Source organism: Ammodytes marinus (assembly GCF_949987685.1).
Source record: "Ammodytes marinus genome assembly, chromosome: 10".
Taxonomy (NCBI): Eukaryota; Metazoa; Chordata; class Actinopteri; order Uranoscopiformes; family Ammodytidae; genus Ammodytes; species Ammodytes marinus.
The window spans coordinates 357,284-379,450 of record NC_137214.1 but is presented as its reverse complement, the minus strand read 5'-3'; the positions used below and the strand labels follow the sequence as shown (position 1 = coordinate 379,450).

Below are 22,167 nucleotides of genomic sequence, written 5' to 3'. Positions count from 1 at the left end.
AGTGTAGCACTTCTGTAAACTTACTGAAACTTGCCTGGACCATCACTCTCATGCAATTATCAGACTTTTCTCTGCACTGTCTGAGCTGATAGATAGGTTGTGTTGCCACAGTGATGTGGAGTCTTAAACTGCACAGCACCTCTTTCTGTTCAGCTAAATATCCCCATAGAGTAGCGCTGCGTTTATTTTCGCAACCAGTTTAATGACGGCTTGCTTCTGCTCGTTTACTCTCGCGCGTGCATGCCGTAGTCGCGCGCAGAGCCGCACACAGAGCAGCCTGATAGAGAAACACTTTGAGACACATGTGCACATTTATTTACCGCTAATCGCGGCCTTTCGCGCAGTTATGACCATTCGCATGCACACATCGCGCTTGCTAGTACATTAATTGTGCAGCAGCAAAAACATTTGTTTTAAATTTAAAAAAATGTTTGGGGTCGGTCGGTGGTCAAGGCGGGGGCTGGCGGCCGCCTTAGCCATAAAGTGCTGGGGGAAACACTCAGTGCGTTTCCATGGCACAACTAGATTAGATTATCACATATATCGAACTAGACACTCGAACGGACCGTGTCACTTGTCTGAGTATACATGGCCTTTAAGATATCGGATAAATGTCCAATGCATGGCTGTCTCCACTATGCTAGGTGGCGCTGTAGCCCTTTCAACCATGCTTTCAACAAGTGTTGAAAGAGCCACGTCCGGTTCTCTTCCGGCAACAACCCATGGTGTAGCCTATTACGCGCAGGCACACAAGCACAGAACGAGAAGTCCGATATGAGATGTCCGATCCCTGTTTACATGCAGAGAGAATGCCGACAACGAACGACTTATCTAGGTGTTCTTATCCGACATCTCTTGTCCGTTATCGTGCCGATTTGTGTGCGAAGTAGATCGGATAAAGGTGTTTACATGCAGTTCAAAAGTCCTGTTGAAGTCTTATTCGTTTAGTTACCCGATTATGAGTCTGCATGTAAACGCACTGACTGAAGTGCCCATGGCATGGGTAACTTGCACATCTACAGTGGCTTGCAAAAGTATTCATACCCCTTGAACTTTTCCACATTTTGTCACATTACAACCACACACATACATTTATTTTATTGGGATCTCATGTGATAGACCAACACAAAGTGGCGCATAATTGTGAAGTGGAATGAAAATTAAGTATGATTTACAATATTTTTTTGTAAATAAAAAACTGAAAAGTGTGGCGTGCAAAAGTATTCAGCCCCCCTGAGTCAATACGTTGTAGAACCACATATCGCTGCATTTACAGAAGCAAGTCTATTGGGGAATGTCAATACCAGCTTTGCAAATCTACAGACTAGGGATGCAACAATATACCGCAAAACGGTCGTTCGCGATATGAAAAGGCCACGAATGTCAACCGTAAGTTTTTTCTTTTAATACCGTGTCACAGTATAGAGGCGAGCTTGCATGGTAAATGCGCTTGGTCATTGTGGAGAGTCTGGTGAGCAACGTTGTCATAAACGTAGCACTCAATCTAACACTGTATGGGTCACACCTAGCCTGGTGCTACCAGACCATCGTACTTCATTTGTACAGAAGGTCTGGCAGTGCTGTAATTGGCAAACGTTCACTCATGGAGGCGGGTGTCTGTTAAAGTTTAAAACTATTGGATCTGCCCAGTGCCACTCTGGATTAGCCAACCAATCGCATAACGTTTGTTCGTCACGTGTGTCATGAGCCGGCTTCTGGTAACTGAAACTGGAGTGCGACTTCGACGTCATCGTTCTCAGCCACTCGCTCTGTTCGCTGATTGGACCGGCTGTCGAATCTCCGGCAAAACTGGGAAATGGGCTGTACACCCAGACTGACTACTGAAGGGAAAATAAAATTTGGCCGGAAGTAGGCGGCCGGGCGGAGCCAGGCTATGTCACACCAACATTGAAAACCAAACAATAAGACATTGACACAACATCTTATCACTGAAACATGACTTCTAACTTTAAAATGAACAGTCACGTCTCACGTGGGCCGTTGTTTACACTACGCAGAGCAGCGTGTGAAGCTTCACAACATTGAGTCACGCAGCAGCAAAGAAGAAGAAAGAGAAAAGGGAGAGATAGAGAAAAAGATCGGCATAGTAGCTTACCAGACTGAAGAGAAAGTTGCTTGCGGGTGAATTATATCATTATGAATCCAGGCGAACGTGAGGAAATGAGATACAAAAAAAAAACATCTACCGTGCGTTAAATCCCCGGTAAAGTCGGTGAACTTCCGTGAAAGGCAGATGAAGGAAATAAATCCAAAGATCCTTAATATGTTCATCACAACTTCACGTGAACTCAGCTATACCGGCATGTTGCTCAATACTATGGAATCCCTACTAGGTCAAACTTTATTGACACTACTGTCAAACATAGGTGACGTTGCGAAAGTGTGAGGAAGGGAGGGGGGAGAGGAGTGCACTGCAAAAACATTGATATTGAGACTGCAATTTTAATTAATAACAAATAAAAATCATAATTTAATATTTTACTGAGTTCATTGTGCCTGTCATAATGTAGTTAAAATAAGTTAAATAAGTTAAAAGCATGGCTTGTAAAAATATTGTTGAATAAAATAGAATTGATAAGCAAATAAAACATAAAAAAATGGGAAAATGATCACACTATTGTTAAATTATTTTATTTTATGCATACTTTTACAGTTACAGACAAGTGCCTAAATAAAGTTTAGATTTAAAATTCCTATTTCATTTTAAAATTATAGGTGTAATGCTTCTTAAAAAAGCAGTAGAGAAGCAGTGTCTGTGTTTGGGTGATAAGTTGTTTAAATCGCTCAGAAATCTCTTCATAATAAGATATACAAATTTGAATTATTTGTTTGTGTTTTATTTAAATCAGCGGTACAACATTTCATTTAAGGTGGTAGAAATGAATTCCGCGCTTAATATCGTATCGTGATATCAATCGCAATATCGTATCGTACTCAAAATTTCATATCGTTACATCCCTACTACAGACTGACATTTTTTCCCATTCGTCTGTGCAAAATAGCTCTAGCTTCAAATTTAGCGTCAGATTGGATGGAGAGCGTCTTAGAACAGCAATTTTCAAGTATTTCTAAATATTCTGAATTGGATTTAGGTCTGGACTTTGACTGTTATACTACTTTTCTGGTCTTAATTTCTTGTTAAAAACTGCTATAGAGCAACCTGACACGAATCACATCACAAAAAACCATGTAGATTTTTGGGACCCTCTTCCTCTCACCCTAGCGCGCACAGCAGTAACTCTCCACACTCGGCTTTGTGCTTCTCCGCCCCCTCCCCCCATCCTGCAAACCCCACTCCGTTGTGATTGGTTACCTTCCTTCCGGAACAATTTCAGCAGCGCGCGGGCAGATTTGAGAGCAGCAAGGTGGGGGCATGGCCGGAGCTTGCCTGAGCAGCACGTTACCATACATGGAAAAATCCGGAATCGTGACGACACGATGGCAGGAAATTTGAACCGATTTGAACACGTGATTTCTCGACCGGCTGCCCTAGTGTTTAGCGCTCTGCACAGCCACCCCAGATGGTCAGCAGGGAATACGTCTAAATGCATGTACGTAATTATTTGATAAGCTAGTATGGTTAAACATGACTATAAATCATTATAACAACGTTTATAGGTCATAAAAGTCGAAAAGTATAATAGGTCCACTTTAAGGTAGTTGTCCTCCTTGAAGGTGAACATTTACCCCAGTCTCAAGGCTTTTGCAGACTTTAACAGGTTTTCTGCCCTGTATTTGGCTCCATCCATCTTCCCATCATCTCTGACCAGCTTCCCTGTCCCTGCTGAAGAAAAGCATCTCCACATCAAGATGCCGAGGGTGATGTGCAGTGTGAGTTTTCCGCCACCCATTGCATTTTGCATTCAGGCCAAAAACATCAAGTTTGGTCTCATCTGACTAGGCTGTGTCCCCCGAATGGCTTGTGGCAAGGGTTGGAGGAAGGTGTTCTGGTCAGATGAGACCAAAATTGAAGTTTTTGGCCTGAATGCAAATGCAATGTGTGTCGGAAAACTAACACTGCACATCACCGTGAATGCACCATCCCCACCGTGAAACCTGGTGGTGGCAGCATCATGCTGTGGAGATGCTTTTCTTCAGCAGGGACAGGGAAGCTGGTCGGAGTTGATGATGGATGGAGCCAAATACAGGGCAGAAAACCTGTTGGCAAACAACTTGGGACTGGGGCGGAGGTTCACCTTCCAGAAGGAAAACTACTCTAAACATAATGCCATATGGGGGAGGAGGGGGGGGGGCTCCGCTGAAATTTGTTCTCTGAGGGGGGGCTTACTCTCTCACACTTTGAAAACCCCTGGTTTAGATCAAAGCATAGTCATGTTTTAGAATGACCCAGTCAAAGTCCAGACCTAAATACAATTGAAAAATACTTAAATTGCTGTTCACAGACGCTCTCCATACAATCTGGCGCGGAATCTGAAGTTTGAGCTACAATCATATGAAAAAGTTTGGGAACCCCTCTCAGCCGGCATTATAATTGACTCTGCTTTCACAAAAAAAATATAAAAGTGGTATGTCTTTAATTTACCAGGAACAGCTAAGTACTGGGATGTTTTCCAAACAAAGATTTTTTGAAAAGCAGTATTTGGTTGTATGAAATAAAATAAAATGTGAAAAACTGGCTGTGCAAAAATATGGGTACCCTTGTGGTTTTGTTGATTTTAATGCCTGTAACAGCATGTAAAACTGATGAATTTAAACACAAAGTTGGTTGGATTATGTTGTTAAGCCTTGAACCTCATAGAAATGTCTGTTTAATCATGAGAACATTTATTTTAGGTGCCTAAATGCAAGTTGCACTTCTCTTTGACTCTCTGCTGAAGTGAGACAGAATGGGATCATCAAAACTGCTCCCAAAAGATCTTAAAAACAAAGATTATTCATTATCATGGTTTAGGGGAAGGCTACAAGAAGCTTTCCCAAAGGTTTCAATTGTCAATTTCTACTGTAAGGAACGTTGTCAGGGAATGGAAGGACACAGGCACAGTTGCAGTTAAACCCAGGTCTAGCAGACCAAGAAAAGTACAAGAGCGGCATATGCGGCGGATTGTGAGAATGGTTGCACACAACCCAAAGATCACCTCCAAAGACCTGCAAGAACATCTGGCTGCAGATTGTGTATCTGTACATGGTTCAACAAATCAGTGCAATTTGCAAAAAAAATATCACATAAAATCCCAATAAAATAAATGTACGTGTGGTTGTAATGTGACAACATGTGGAAAAGTTCAAGGGGTATGAATACTTTTTCAAGCCACTGTATGAAGGCACCATTAATGCTGAAAAGTACATACAGGTTTTGGAGCAACATGCTGCCATCCAGACAACGTCTATTTAGGGGACGTCCCTTCTTATTCAAGCAGGACAATACCGAGCCACATTCTGCACGTCTTAATACAGCTTTGCTTTGTAGGAACAGAGTGTAGGTACTAGACTGGCCTGTCTGCAGTCCAAACCTGTTTCTCATTGTAAAGATTTGGTGCATTATGAAGCACAAAATATCACAATGGAGACCCCGGGATGTTGAGCATCTGAAGTTGTATTTCAAGCAAGAATGGGAAATAATTTTGCTTTCAAAATGTCAACAATTTATGTCGTCAGTTCCAAAACGCTTACTCAGTGTTGTTAAAGAAAGAGGGATGTAATACAGCGGTAAACATGCCCCTGTCCCAACTTCTTTGAAAGGTGTTGCAGGCACAACATTTAAAATGTTTGTATGTTAAAGCGGCTAAGAGGAACCTTTAAATATCTTTAAAACAGCCTAATTTTTCCTCTGATAATCATAAATAACCTTTAACAGCAAATGAGACCATCAGTGCAAAGAAAGCAGTTTTTATATAGTTTTTATTAATGTCTTTGGTCTGGTCGCACACCCAGTCCAATTTTCCGAAAATTCAATGAAGAACAACTAAAGGCTAAAAGGGAGAGTGTAGACGGGCGGGAGGAGGGCGTTGCCAAGCAACGTGTAAGCAATTTTACGGGAGTGAACTAGTCCTGCAATGAATGAACGGTACTAAAACAAAGTTTACTTTGCTTCATCATCAGATGCCCATTATTCAACAACATAAACACATTACCTCATCGTGATCCATACTGCCGTCTCTCGTTCATTCGCTTTCTGTGAGGGCACAGAATCTTTCAGCTCCGTGAGAGTGGTTAGTGACACTGCATCAACTCATTGCAATCAGGTGTGTGTGGCACTGACTGGCTTTGAGTTGATGCAGTGTCAATAACCACTCTCACTGAGCCATAAAGATTCCTTGCCCTTACACTTTCAACATGGACATGCACTATATTGCGTCCCAATCATTTGACTCACACCAGCCTGCACGCGCTAAAAAACATTGTTGTAAAAACACTACCGCTTTTGTCCAAAGGGGCCACCTGCCGCCAAAGTTCCTCATAGCCTATTTAACAAAAAACAATAAAGTTTATCGGTTCAAACAAATACATATGTGTTTGTACTGTTTTATATTGAAAAGTCAAAAAGGATTAGGGAATTATCACATTCTGTTTTATTCACATTTTACATAACATCCCAATTTTTTCGGAATTGGGGTTTTAATACCTGAACCAATCATTTAAAAAATATTAAATTGTCTGTTTTCAGAGTTACATCCATGGCAGCAGTCAGGCCCAGTTTGTGGCTGAGACACACATCGTCCTCCTCTTCAGTATCCTTCAGTTGTATGCATACTCACACTTTTACAGGCAGAACACAATGACACTAACACATATTTCAATCTATATTATGGGTAAAAACCAAACTTAATCCAAAATGGATCAGATCCAGTGTGTCAGCTTTGGTTCTGTTGATTTTGTTGACTCTAGCAACCCACACCACCACATGTCTGACCTTAGTGTGGTATAGGGGTAGGTATTATAGCCTCAAAATGATATCACTACATTTCAAGGAAATTTTCTTTAATGATATTTATGGAGATATATAGAAAACAATTATGAGTAACATCTTCTTGGTGAATGCAGCTTTCAGGCAGCAGCATGTATTATTGCAAACAAATATTCCAACTAGCTGCATTGATGACAGACTAACTATTTATTTTCATTCGACTACCCTTTTCCCACCAAAATCAGCGGATCGAACCAGGTTTTTGATCCCGGATCGACACAACTTAGATTAACCTAGTTTCCCTTTTCCCACTACCGGCAGACCCCCGCTCTGATCTCCAGCTGTGTAGAGATGTGAACACACAGAGAGAGATAGATAGAGAAGAGAGATCTTTATTTTATAGTTTTGCTTTTTACAGTGATCATTTGGCTACTGACTTTATTTTAGAATGACTATAGCAGCCGACCCGCTGTCCGCAGAATGTGTCATTCTGAATGTATTATAAAGGAAAGAGATGTAGGCATTGTTGTATGAAATTCTGATATACATAATGAAACATGCAGATAGGCTTCTGTCCTTTGTTATAGCCCTGTATGATCGCTGGTGGTGAACTCGGATCTTACTGGCACGTTTACTTATGATGCGTCACATACTGACTGAACATTATATTTTAAAAAGGTTCATATTATAAACTAACGGAATTCGTTAAAGCAACTCAATTGGTGCTTTTAAAGTCATGATATTAAGCTGAGACAGACTCCATGTTCTCTTCGCTTTCCAGACAGCAGGCATTATGAGCGCTGCGGTGTTAGTCAGCTTAATAAAGTTACTGAAGATGACTAGGCCTACTGTATATAGTTTAAACCCCAAACTATAGGCTATAGCCTATATATAAAAAAGTATCTTTACTTTCTCTCTTATTTCCTGCCCGTATGGTCTGCATAATAGCGGATGCACGCGGGACCTGCAGTTCCCCTCAGTTGTTTGCGGCGCAGGTTTTTTTTTTTTTTCACTTAAATTTTTATTTCAAAATTCACATAGACAGTTCACAGTCAAAAATAATACAGTAAACAAAAAACAAAACAGAAACCAAACAGAAAATTTGGCTTGGGAGTTACATTTCTCGCAGTACTTCTTTTCTCTTCATGTCTTCATCTAAGTAATTTGTTCCTGTCCATATTCCTCGTCGCCGGTTTTGGTTCTGAATATTGTCCATTTCTCCCACTTTTCTTCAAGCTGTGTTTGTTGTAGTCTTAGGCGGTGTGTCAGTTTCTCCATTACATAGATTTCTTCTACTATGTCTACCCATTCTTTCTTACAAGGAGGCTCCACTTTACCCCATTTCCTAGTTATAGCCTTCTTACTAGCTATCAGTAGTATTTTAATCAAATATTTATCTCTCACTCTTGTACTCTCTTCGGTAAAATTGAAATTACAAAGGTATAGTACCATATAGCTCATTGGAATATCGTAACCTAATATATTTTGTACAGTTTCATGTACAATTCCCCAAAACTTAAATACTTTATTACATTTCCAAAATATGTGTGAGTGGTCTGCAGCATCCTTTACTCCACACTCTCTCCAACATGGTACATTTGTGTTATTATACTTGCTCTTGACCTTGGGCGTGATAAAAAAACGGACCAGATTTTTCCAAGAGAACTCCCTCCATATCCGCAAATTAGTGGTTGTCTGATGTGTTTTCCACATGTCTTGCCAATCATCATCCGAAATTTTCATATTAAACTCTGATTCCCGTTTTTCCTTTATGTATTTAGTTGAATGTTTAGTTGTTGTCAATGTTTGATATAAAGCAGATATGATTCTTATTTTCTTTCCTTTGTATGTATTCATTATAATTTGGATCACACCATTCACTTCTGTGGAGGGGTCTATCTCGATTTCTTTTTTATAATAATCTCTTAGTTGTAGGTACCTGTAGAATTCCTGTTTATCCAAGCTATATTTATCTTTCACGTTTTGGAAACTCTCCAGTGTCCCATCCTTCTCTAAAGTACACCATGCCGTGACTCCCTTGTCTACCCACTGCTTGAATCCTTTATCATATTCAGCTGGTTTAAAATTACTGTCAAATGCTACCCATCTAAGAACTTTTGTTTCTTTCTTTATCTTATAATTTTTAATAACTCTAAACCATAGTTCAAGAGTAAATGTTGTAATTGAATCTATATTGTTTTTAATCCTTTTGTATATTTCTTGATCTCCAATAAGGCTCTGGATGGGATATTTTACAAATTCTATTTCCATGTCTTTCCACTTAGCCGTGTAATCTGGCATACACCAGCATATAATATGCCTAAATTGGGCCGCGTAGAAGTACTCTTTCAGTTTTGGGAGACCCATACCTCCTTTATCTTTTGGTAACTGGAGAGTTTCGTACCTAACCCTTGGTTTTTTGCCTCCCCAAATAAACCGAGATATTATCCTGTCCCAGGTCACAAATTGGGTTTGGGGGACTTCTACTGGTAGGGACTGGAATAAATAAAGAAGTCTTGGTTGTACATTCATTTTGATAATCTCAATTCTTGAGTTAAGATCTAGTGGTAAAGTAGACCATCTTTCCGTGTCTTTTTGTATCTCCTGACTTATCTTATCATAATTGGCTTTATAAAGTTTAGATAATCCTTTTGTGATGGTAATTCCCAGATATTTAATTTTCTTTAGGTTCCAATTCAAGTGGAATGCTTCCTGAATCTCCTTTGGTGGGGTGTAGTTAAGTGTTAAAATTTGTGTTTTTGAAACATTTACTTTATATCCCGAAAGGTGTCCGTACATTTCCAGCAGTTTCATCAATACAGGTAGTGATTTATTTGGTTGTTCGAGGAAGGCTACGACGTCATCCGCGAAAAGTCCTATTTTATGTTCCTTGCCATTTACTATAACTCCATGAAGCTCTTCATTTTGGCGTACTGCTTGTGCCAAAGGTTCGATAAAAAGCGCAAAAAGAGTGGGTGATAAACAACAGCCTTGCCGAGTTGATCTCTGTATACTAAATTTGTCAGTAAGGTTTCCATTTATTTTGATTCTAGCAGTGGGCTGGTGGTATAATGTCTTTATGCACTGTATTGACTTACTATTGAATCCAAATCGTTCTAATACTTTATATAAGAATTCCCAATTTACCAAATCGAATGCCTTTTCTGCATCAATACTTACTAATATTGTACTTTGTTTTTTCTTTTGTGCTTGATCTACAATATGCAAGGCCCTTCTAATGTTATCATGTGTTTGACGTCCTTTAATGAATCCTGTTTGATCTTCATCTATCAGTTCTGTTATAAAAGCATTCAATCGTTTGGAGATAATTGTTGTATATATTTTGTAATCTACATTTAATAATGAGATTGGTCTATAGTTCTGACAGTGTTCCTTGTCCCTTCCTGGTTTTGGTATAATGGTTATAATGGCTTCAGCCCATGATGGAGGTATTTTATTGTTATGAAGAGTCCAATTAAAAGAATCCAAAAGTAGTGGCGTCAGCTCTTCCCCAAACATCCTATACCACTCTGCTGGGTATCCGTCACTACCTGGGGATTTATTATTTTTTAGTGTCTTTATTGCATCTTTCACTTCTTCTATAGTAATATTGGTTGTTAATGTCTCATTTTGTATACTACCAATTGATGGTAAATCCAAATAATTTAAAAATAGCTTCCTTTCCTCCTCACATTCAGATGTGGGTTGTGTATATAGTTCCTTGTAGTATCCACAAAAAATGTTCTCTATATCCTCCGGTTTATCTGTTAATTCACTTGTATGCGGATCTCTGATTTTATGTATACTACTAAGTGCTTGTTGTTTACGTATACGTTTCGCCAGCAATTTAGTCGCCTTTGAACCTGCTTCGTAATAATTTTGTTTAAAGAATTTGTTCCTTTTTTCAACCTCGTCTAATAATATGTCATTTATCTTTTTTTTTACTTCCTTGATTTGTTGATATACCTTTGAATCTTCTGTTCTTTGATATCCCTGTTCTAATTCCCTCAGTTTCTCAGTATGCGTTTTATATGACTCCAATTGAATTCGTTTTGCATGCACAGTTTCCGCTATCAATTTCCCCCTTATCACCACCTTCATGGCATCCCATAATATTGTTGGGTCTACTGCTCCATTGTTATTTTCCTCTATGTACCTTTTTATTTCTGCTTTTACCTTCTCTTTTCGTTGTTCATTGTTCAATATTCCTACATTCAATCTCCATACAGTATTTCGTTTCCTGTTACTTAAACATATTTTTAAATAGAGTGGATTATGGTCAGACACGTCTGCCCCTCCTATTTCACATTCCGTCACACTGTGTTTATCCCCTGTATTCAGTAGAAAATAGTCTATCCTTGAATGAACTTTATGTGCAGCTGAATAGTGCGTAAAGTCTTTTTCCAAAGGGTGCAGACTTCGCCATATATCTGTCATCCCCATCTCTTCTATAGTGACATATTGACAAATCTTGTTAAAGGCATTTTCGTTCTCTTGAGACTTGTTGTATCCATATTGTGATTCATGACTACGTTTAAATCGCCCCCACAAATAAGGATTCCTTCTGTTTCTACTGCTATGACGTTGAAAAGGGACTTGAAAAAGTATTTGTCACTTTCTGGGGGTGCATATACAGTACATTTACCAGTGTGATTGGTTCATTTTCTATTCTTCCTTTTACTATTATATACCTTCCTTCTTTGTCTTTGATTTCCTTTTCGTAATGAAATTGTGTTGTGTTTGGTATTAATGTTGCAACTCCCCTCCTGCGTCCCTCTTTATATGTACTGTAGTATAAGCTCCTGTAGCCGTCTTTTCAGTTTTTCATGTTCTAATCTAGACAGATGTGTCTCTTGTAGGAATATAATTTGTGCTTTCTCCTTTTTCAATTTTCTCATCATCCTTTCTCTTTTCATCGGTACATTTAACCCATTTACATTCAGCGACATTATTTTGATGTTATTAGTCATTTACTGCTCTCTGAAAATATTCTCCCAAACCGTTACAAACTACATAAACATGAACATATAATAACTGAACACAAACCAAATACCTCCCGGACTTCCAAACATGGAGTATTCTTTTACTCCTCCCCGCGTCCCCGTTGGTGGGTGAAGGGGATATCCTCATCTCTAATAAGGGCCCCTCCCTAGACCTAGGTACGCGCCCAGCTTGTGGGGTACCACAGCGCCTACACATGTCCAACTCAAATACCTCGACCTCTCCCAGTCGGTTCTTAATATGTTATGCAAATTAAAGAAGTCCGAAAATGTTCAGATACTCACACTGTGGATTTATTCTTCTGTCAGTCTTTTTTCTTTTAGTTTGTTTATCCACTTAGTTCCGTACAGTGTTTATTAATTAGTCTTTTTATTCCAGTCTGTTGTTATGATTCTTTCCTATCCCATTTTTTAAGCAGAACTTATTAGGGTTTCCACTGATAGTTGTGTAGCTTGTCTCTTGCTCGTTGCGCCGGGTCGGGTCCCCGGTCTTTCCCTCTCACTCGCTGCCACTCTGCCGCTCCTCGCATCCTTCCCTCGGCCACGGCTCCGGTGTCTCCGCCTGGCACGTCCGCAGTGTAGCCTCTTTCCTTCATGTCCCGCGCCGCTTCAGTGGCACTGTCATACATCTTCACTCCGTTGTTCCAGTGTATTCGCATTTTGGCGAGCGGCGTCTGGAAACAAATTCCCTTCTCCCTCAGTACTCTTTTAATGCCCGCGTATGCCCTTCGTTTCTGAACAATTTCTGTAGGATAGTCATGATCAAAGAAGATTTGTTTGCCTCCTACTTGTAGCTTTTTCTGCCAGGCTCTCTTCAAAATCATTTCCTTCGTCTCGAACTGTAGAAAGTTGGCAATAATTGACCTGGGCGCAGCGTTCGGGGTCGGTTTCTGGGCTAGGGCTCGGTGGGCTCGCTGGATCTGGAGGTTGGTCCCCTCCGGGAGCTCAAGTTCGGCTTTTAGAAGCTGCTCCAAGTATATGGCTGCCGAGCTCCCCTCCGTGTCTTCTGGTAGCCCAAATATTCTGATGTTGTTTCTCCTTGATCTCCCCTCGAGATCGGTTATTTTATCTTGCATTCGGCGTGTATGACCCATCAGCTCCGACAGCGCGGCACTGGCCTCCATTTTCCACTCTTCGACTTCTCCAATTCGCTCCTGAGCCTCGCTGATGTTCACCTGTTGTGCCTTTAGCTCGGTGTTGTTCTCCTTTAGCTGACGGTCTATTTCTTGCCGGAGGTTGGTGATTTCCTCCTTCATCTCTCTCTTCAGCTCGGCTTTAAATGTGGTCAGCTCATGGCGTAGTTCTTGTTTGAGTTCCTTGATGTCCTTGCTGATAGTAGCAAGGCTGACTCTTAGCGTCTCCGCGCTGTCCATTTTCTCGATTGTCTCTTCTTCGTGTTCGCTAACCTCGTGTTCGCTAGCCTCGTATTCGGAGATTTCTTCCATTGCAGATTGCTCTTCTGTTTTTTTTTGCTGTCTGTTGTTTCTCTGACTTCTTCTCTTTCTTGACCCACTCATACTCTAGTTTTATTTGTCGAGTTATGTCTGAATAGTGGGAATATTTTACCGACTCTGGAGAGCTAGATAACTATGCGTCTACTCTCTCCGCCATCTTCCCGGACTGCGGCGCAGGTTTGATTTCTTATTTTTGCAGGTTGGTGCTGACGATCAGGTTAACAAACTATGGATAGGCCAATTATAATTTTATAGTCTTTTTAACACAATCAGTGCCTCTGGCAGCTGAAGGGTCAATTGACCCGGGATCTAAATGCAGGGTGTAACCTTTCCCATCGGACAAAAAAGCCAGATGAACGCGTGTGTTGTTGGATTTTTTGGCCAGTGGGAAAGGGGTATTAGTGTCTATTGTCACAAGGTGGTAGGCGCAACGAAAACTATGAAGAAATAAGTTTTGTCAATTACATTTCTTTTCATGACAAGACAAGACGTTGACGAGATTAAATAGATCTTTAATGATAAAAATGATCAAGAAATCTGTTTTGTTTTCATGACGAGACGTAAGAGACTAATATGTTATGGCCTCCACACACATCCTACCTCTACTACGCGTCCACTGAGCGTCTGACTTTTTTTCACCGACCGTGTAATCAACCTAGAGCGGCCACACATCCAACCTCGGCCGCGCTGCCGATGCCCGTCGGAGGCGAGTCTGCAGCGACGCTCCACTTTACCTCAGGAGGCTCGCCTATTTTTTTCTGAGAGCCGCGCTTCTCTCTTGGCCTCTGTGCTTTAACTGATAGAGAAATACTCTGCTGCTTAGAGTCATATTGACTTCATACCGGCAGCTTTCGCTATAGTTTCACCATTTCCTGGTGTGACCCTTTCAAAATAAAAAATTCCAATTCCAAGTGAAAATGTGGCAAAAAAAAAAGAAAAAGGCAATGGGGCCCACGGATTACTGTCGAGACTCAATATTAGGCTCAATATAAATCATATGCATCATAAATGACATGAAAGAACTTCATTTTTAATGGAAAGTATCTATGAAAACTCTATGTAGAAAGATAGCAGCTGCTGTTGAGATGTTCCATGTGTGGCCGAAAAAAGCGCGAGAGAGGCAGCAGTAACGGAAGGCGACGCGCTCCAGAGGTAGACGCAGGATGTATGTGGAGGCCGTTATTGGTTGGTGCAGGAGTCTCTTCAGCGATAACCATGACCCAAACGTTCCCTGCTCTCCACATACTTTAGAGTGACATTCAAAGTCTTGTTGAAAAAGTATTCCATTGTTTTTTGAAGAAGTAAAAGCCTATGTAAAAGCCTATGTAACCTATGTCTGTGACATCTGTCAGTGGATTGATATGACAGGAAGTGATCAATCAGAGCAATCCATATCAGACCATAGAGTGCTGTGCACAGCACTTATCAACGCTGTCTTTCTATATTCATTTGAATTGTGAGGGGAATTCATGGCAAACTAAGGGGCCCTTTACACGGTGAAAACGTGACGGTTTGCACATGTTTTCTGAGAAAACGGGACAAAATCGCTGTAGTAGGCCTGCCAAGCCAATAGTCGGCGGTGACACTTAGCCTAGTAGATAGCTCTTCTGGTACAATTTGATGTATAAAACCTTGCTGTAACCGAAAATTAATGCCACTAACGTTCATGAAGCGGTTGGTGTAAGCTTAGGGTTACAAGTATTGTAAATGACAAGCTTTCCGTCCATGCTGACATGCTGTTATGACTTCAGCGCTGCAGGGCTGTGAAGCGGCTTTGTGAGTGGCTACTTTCCTGTTAGGCGTACTTCAAAATAAAAGTCAACTCACGTTTGTCCAGTGAATTGCTATTAATGTGAAGCCAGTGAAATGCTTTTAATGTGAAGCCGTAGCCTTAATGCTCTTTTTGTTTGAACAGTAACTTAAAGAGGACCTATGATACTTTTCGACTTTTATGACCTATAAACGTTGTTATAATGATTTATAGTCATGTTTAACCATACTAGCGTATCAAATAATTACGTACATGCATTTAGACGTATTCCCTGCTTACCGTCTGGGGTGGTTATGCAGAGCACTAAACACTAGGGCAGCCGGTCGAGAATTCAGTTGTTCAAATTTCCGGGTATCGTGTCTTCACGTCCCCGGATGTTTCCATGTATGGTAATGCTGCTCAGGCAAGCTTCGGCCATGCCCCCATCTTCCTCTCTCAGAAATCTCCCCGCGCGCTGCTGGAAATGTTCCGGAAGGAAGGTAACCAATCACAACGGAGTGGGGTTTGCAGGAGGGGGGGGGGGGGGGGGGGAGGGGCGGAGAAGCTCAAGGCAGTGTGTGGAGCAGACTGCTGTGCTCGCTAGGGTGAGAGGAAGAGTGTCCCGAAAATCTACATGGTTTTTTGTGATGTGATTCGTGTCAGGTTGCTCTATAGCAGTTTTTAACAAGAAATTAAGACCAGAAAAGTAATATAATAGGAGATCTTTAACTGCTGCGCGTTGATCTATAGATAGTGTTTTATAATGTAGAAAGCTGTCCCTGGCATTACAGGTGGTGACACACGTTTATTTTGCTAGAAAAACCGGCAGAGCACAAACATTTCCCCAGCAGAAGTGGCGGGTGGTCTCGATAACTTACTAATCGCTTAGACTAAATTGGCGAGTGTTATATTTAAGCCCTGCACGACACTCTCCGCTGATCACAGTGATGGTGCGGCAGAGACACCGTGCATGTTGTCTTCTAACTTTATAACTAGCGTGTGGGTATTTTGACAGCAAATGTTATAGACTACGCATGTGTGAAGTGGAGCAGTGTCGTCAGCGTTACCAGAGAAACCGGTTTCGCCAGTTTAAAAGATACCAAAACAGTTGTGTTTTCCAAAGATTCCTCCCTGGGAGTTGATCTCAAAACTTTGCGGTTTCAAGCCTGCGTTTGCTGTTGTCATGTGAATGATATGGTGCATCCGCAAAGTAATCTTCGCGGATGCACCGCTTAGTTTTTTAGTGTAAACAGCACCTAAGCTAAGCAGTCAGATGACGTCCGGACAGCTTCTTTTTTTTTTTATAGCTTGTTTGTAACAATAAGCTGTTAGCTGCTGAGCTAGTGTGTGTGATTGTGACTGTGGACAGACAAAGCTGATTAAAATCCAATCCATCACCTTTACCCTCAGCTTCTTTAGCAAGGCAGTGGTTGTTTGGAGGTGTGTTTAGGGTTGTTATCATGTTGCAATACTGCCCTGCGGCCCGTTTACGAAGAGAGGGGATATTGCTCTGCTTCAGTATGGCACAGTACATGTTGGCATTCAGTGAACTGTAGTTCTCCAGTGCTGGCAGCACTTATGCAGCCCCAGACCATGACACTCCAACCACCATGCTTGACTATAGGCAAGACACACTTGTCTTTGTACTCCTCACCTGGTTGCCACCACATACACTTGACACCATCTGAACCAAATTGGTTTATCTTGGTCTCATCAGACCACAGGACATGGTTGCAGTGATCCATGTCCTTAGTCTGCTTGTCTTCAGCAAACTATTTGTGGGCTTTCTTTTGCATCATCTTTAGAAGAGGCTTCCTTCTGGGACGACAGCCATGCAAACCAGTGTGCGGCATATGGTCTGAGCACTGACAGGTTGACCCCCCACCCCTTCAAGCCCTGCAGCAATGCTGGCAGCACTCATACGTCTATTTTCTAAAGCCAACCTATTGGTATGACGCGGAGCATGTGCACTCAACCTTCTTAAACTGAGGGAACAGTACATTTATACTGTTTTACAAGTTGTACACTGACTACTTTACATTGTATCAAAGTGTCATTTCGTCAGTGTTGTCCCATGAAAAGATATAATGAAATATTTGAAGAAATGGACCTTATTCTCATAGTAACTGTAAGTGGAATAAAATCTTCACAAGTAAAAAGCCAAAAGTTTATTAATCAGCTACACTTGTTTATCCTGCATAATGAACATGTGGAACACGATTTTAATCAGCTCTGTCTGTCCACAGTCACAAACACAGCACACTAGCTCAGCAGCTAACAGCTAATTGTTACAAACAAGCTATAAAAAAGAAGAAGAAAGAAGCTAAAGAAAATGCATCATACTTCAGCCCTTTGCTATATCATTGAGAATGCGATATGACACTTTTATCACATAAAAATGTATACTGCTATTATTGTGTACGGTATGATATGGCACAGCCCTGGTATGGTACTTGGTGGGTGGTAGCTGTTATATTCTTGTAATTGTGTATCTAAGGAGTTTTGAGTAAACTAACGTCATAATTTTTATTTTGGTCTAAACCTTGACTTTACTGTCAGATGCTGCTGTTACCATGGGAATGGTGCTCCTATGTGAAGCTGCTACCTCTGACATGGACATTGGAAAGAGGAAAAGTATGTGCAATCTCTGATTATTCCTTTTTTCATCTGCTTCCAGATCATTTTAAAATTTTCCCAGATGATTAATAAGATTGTAGTCACCCTCTGTGAATCGGGGAGAGCCCACCATATCCATACTGTACTGTATATTATTTACTTAAAGTCCCTCTGCTGCCTCTTTATAAGATAGGTTTGCTTTTTTTCCAAGTTTGTCTTCAAGTTGTTATTGCATGCTTGCAACAACAACTTTTCCCTCCTGTCCATACCAGCCTGAAGATATCCTTCCTCTTGCAGTCAGAATCAGTCATATCAGTTTAGTATCTTCCTAAGTGAATTTACTTCCTTTTTAAAATGTCTTCTTTGTTACTTAAACCCTAGGCTCAGGGTAAAACAAATATGGAATTTTGTCCTAAAGATGTAACTTGTCCTTAAGGAAAAACGCACATGGTTTAATCAAGCCTTGTACAAGCTTTGGTTTACATTTGAATTGTTAGAAAGGGATATATTTCCAGCAGAAAGCATTAGAGACTAAACAATGCAATTCAGCCATTCAGTCTGAAAGCAACTTAAAACTGTATATGTAGTAAAAGCCTTTAGCCGGTTCAGAGAGCAAAATTAAACATTTTTATTTTATAATTTTTTCGAATATTGGAGTTAGTTGTATTGACAGTAACCTTTTAAACTTTAAGTAAACTAAAAAGGTGTAATATATTTTCCTCAGAATTATAATTTGAGTTTTTGAAAAAGACTTGTATACATTTTCTAGTGACTTCTGAAGTGTATTACAGATGATAGTTTTAGATCTAAATTTACTGAATATGAATGGACACTAAAGTGTGTGTGTGTGTGTGTGTGTGTGTGTGTGTGTGTGTGTGTGTGTGTGTGTGTGTGTGTGTGTGTGTGTGTGTGTGTGTGTGTGTGTGTGTGTGTGTGTGTGTGTGTGTGTGTGTGTCAGTTATGTGCATAGCAGGTATTGGTCTGGTGATGCTGTTCTTCAGCTGGCTGCTTTCAATTTTCAGAGCAAAGTACCATGGATACCCATACAGGTAGAGACAGCTACTAATTCATAACTGTTAATCTATTTATCTGGCTGAGCTTTTGTCTTATTTCCTGTTGGATAAAAATATTCTTTCTTTTTCTGCAGCTTCCTGTTGACTTAGAGATTACAAGCCTCCTGCAGCTTCACAACAAGAAAACAATTCAGGATCTTCCCTAGAGTGCTGTTTACAACCAGGGTGCTATCCTTTGCCAACAATGCCATATTTCTGTTTGCCAAGCCATGGATTGTCTTCTAATCTGTTGAGCCAAACATGTGTCAACGCACTGCAAAAGACTCTGCAAGCAATTAATTTGCCAACAAGGCCCTCATCATTGGTTGGCATTCTAAACTGTCCTGTTTCAAAAGGATTATAATTCTGAAAAGGAAATCAGAATTTCTTAAAATAGATTGATTCATAATAGTTTTCCATTTCCGCTCCTACTGGACACAAACTTGAGGCAGTATCTTTAAGCAGCTCATTGACTCAGTTCAGTTTGTCTAGTTGTTTGTTTGTGTGTGGCTGAAATGTAACCAGTATCTGATATTCATGGAATAATAAAGTGGGAACAGTTAGTTCATGCATCCAGGGTTTCTGGGGAAAATTTATTTTAGTCCTTATACGGGTCCTCTAATATTCTAATATTGTCCTAAAACATTTGTTCTTTTTTTGAATAAATGAATAATAACATTTGGGTACTAAATGTAGGGCAATGGAAACTACTGTACTGTGAGAGTACCTGCTCATTCATTAGCAGTGTTGGGAATGTTACTTTAAAAAAGTAATTAGTTATAGTTACTCACTACTTGCTCCATAAAGTAACTGAGTTAGTAACTGAATTAGTTTATAATAGAAGTAACTAGTTACCAGGGAAAGTAACTATTTTTACTGTACAAAAATTAAATTAAAATTGCTAGCCTATATGTCAAAGAATTTGGAGCAGTTTTCACAAGTCAGTTGAAATGAGTAGAACAGACAAGTAGGCTACATAACCTTCGATAATTATTGCACATAAACAGACAGCAAGATAAGAGGTTTATCCTGCACTTCAAGTAGGCTATTTTGTGCTCAACAAAAGTAAACATTCTTTGACGTTAAACAGCAGTTGCGACCCGCGAATCGCGGCCTTTTAAATAACTTGCATAAATTATAACTTATAATAGAGATCGGGAAACTCCAAGCACTTACTCACAAGGGCAACACACTCAGAGAAAGCTAGTTTCAACCGTGGATTGATGGGTTACTGCGGCAACTTGCATGCTCACACAACAGACAGAGAAAGAAAAAGAAACTTCACTAAACAGGCGCTCCGGCTGACTGACGTGACGGCGCTAACTGACAGTTATGTCATCCACACTGAATAAAACACATCTTAAAACACTATAAGAAATAACAATCGCTTATCTTGTTGTTAACCCACCGGTCTCCTTACTAGCAGTTTGTGTAGTATGGACCCAGGGGTGCGTTCGGATTACACAGTTTATTAAATCAATAATAATAGTAACGCACCACATTAAACGTTCAGTAACGATAACGGCGTTGTAACGACGGAAACAGTAATTAGTTAGATGACCCCGTTACTGAAAAAATAACGGCGTTACCTAAATAACGGCGTTATTCCCAACGCTGTTCATTAGGGGGCCAAGCCCGAGAAGGGCCTGGGACCGCGTTTTGCAGAGCAACGTGGTTCTATCCCCCACACCAAAATATCCCCCACACCATTACACCACCACCCCCAGCCTGAACAGTTGATACAAGGCAGGATGGATCCATGCTTTGCTTTCATGTTGTCAACGCAAAATTCTGACTCTGCTATCTGAATATCGCAACTGAAATCGAGTCTCATCAGACCAGACAAGGTAGCCTCAGTCTAAACTGACAGGAGTGGTACCTGTTGGGGTCTTCTGCTGCTGTAGCTCATCTGCTTCAAGGTTGGGCGTGTTGTGCATTCAGAGGTGGTATTCTGCATACCTTGGTTGTAACAAGTGGTTATTAAGTACGGGCCCTCAAGTATTGAGGGCCCGTAATTATTGCTCTCCACCATACTTTTTCTTACTTCTTCTTACTTCGTATTCTTCCGCCAAATTTCTAGCTCTATCTCCTCCCACACCGTTGCACGTAGAAACGCAAAAATTTCACAGAATGTCCGTCCCCACCCCACGGGGTGTGCTATTATTCAGTTTTTTTTTATTTCCACTAGGGGGTGCTGTTATCAAGCCCCGACTGAAAAAAGTTTGAGAGGCCACGCCCCGCACACCATAAGTCCGATTCACTTGAAATTTCTCACACAGGTGTATGTTAGGGTGCTCTACAAAAAAGCCTCTGGGACCATAAAAGTCCTAGCTAAAGTAGACCTAAATCATAAATCTAAGACATAAATCTTTTTATAACATTCCGCACTCATACTATCACACCAAAACGTCTCCAGTTTTTTTTCGTTTTTGTCAAACACTCCTTTAGAGAAGTACAGCCATCTCTCTAAATGGCTTCTAAGGGTAAAAAGCCGACTGCGAGCGAAAAAGAGGATGCTAATGCAAACGTTAGCTTGTGGGCTATAAAGACCATGATAACCACGCTACTTGAGGAACTCCGGAAGGCACTGACCGCCGAGTTTAAAAATAAATTCGCTCAGCTCGACGCAAAGTTAGACCAGATTACACTGACAGTGGAGGACCATGGTCAACGCCTCTCGTCCTTGGAGCTTTCTGCTGAGAACCTGAGTCAGCGCGTCAACGACCTCGAGACCATTTGTTCCACTCTGCGTGGTGACAACACGAAGCTAACAGCTAAAGTAGCCGACTTGGAGGGCCGGAGCCGACGACAAGACATACGAATTCTCGGCTTACCTGAATCCACTGAAACCGGACGACCAACTGAGTTTTTTTCAGATTTGCTGTGGGAGGTTTTTGGGAGCGAGATGTTGCCAGAGCCCCCAGAAGTCGATAGAGCCCATCGCTCCCTCAAAGCTAAACCGGCTCCCGGTCAGAGACCGCGACCAGTCATTTTGCGCCTGCATCGATACCAGATGAAGGATTTACTCATCAGAGAGGCACGACGGAGGGGTCAGCTCGAGTTTCGCTATTGGTCAGCACAAATACATAAATTAACTTACTGGCTTCAATCTCCCGATCTATTATGGTGTAAGCTTGAGACCCAGTCCTGTTTCTCCTCTACGCTACCGGCTTTACTCACATCTTCATTGCCATCTTCAAATTAGACATTGTGCCTCTTCTCTTTTTTCATGTTATCCCTCCGTCTCTATTAACCAACCATGGGAAGACCTTCTGACCTTAAAACCTCAGCAGAAATCACTAATATCTAAGATTTATGACAAACTCAAGGCTCTGGAAAACAATTCTGCTGTCAAAAGCAAAAATGCTTGGGAGCGTGAGCTCCCGGCCCCGATGGAGATTTGACAGAT

The 22,167-nt window shown here is 40.9% G+C and overlaps 1 protein-coding gene across 1 annotated transcript in view; it reads left to right on the top strand.

Annotated features, from left to right (window-relative positions):
* LOC307256622 (dolichyl-diphosphooligosaccharide--protein glycosyltransferase subunit MAGT1-like) overlaps positions 1 to 19,330 on the top strand; it is a 145,763-nt gene extending 126,433 nt beyond the window's left edge. The window contains exons 7-10 of the mRNA XM_080035656.1: positions 6,647 to 6,710; positions 17,650 to 17,724; positions 18,665 to 18,755; positions 18,854 to 19,330. Coding sequence (XP_079891782.1) covers positions 6,647 to 6,710; positions 17,650 to 17,724; positions 18,665 to 18,755; positions 18,854 to 18,869 — 246 coding nt within the window. The 3' untranslated portion in view covers positions 18,870 to 19,330. The remainder of the gene's footprint in view (positions 1 to 6,646; positions 6,711 to 17,649; positions 17,725 to 18,664; positions 18,756 to 18,853) is intronic.
* The last annotated feature ends 2,837 nt before the right edge of the window (positions 19,331 to 22,167 follow it).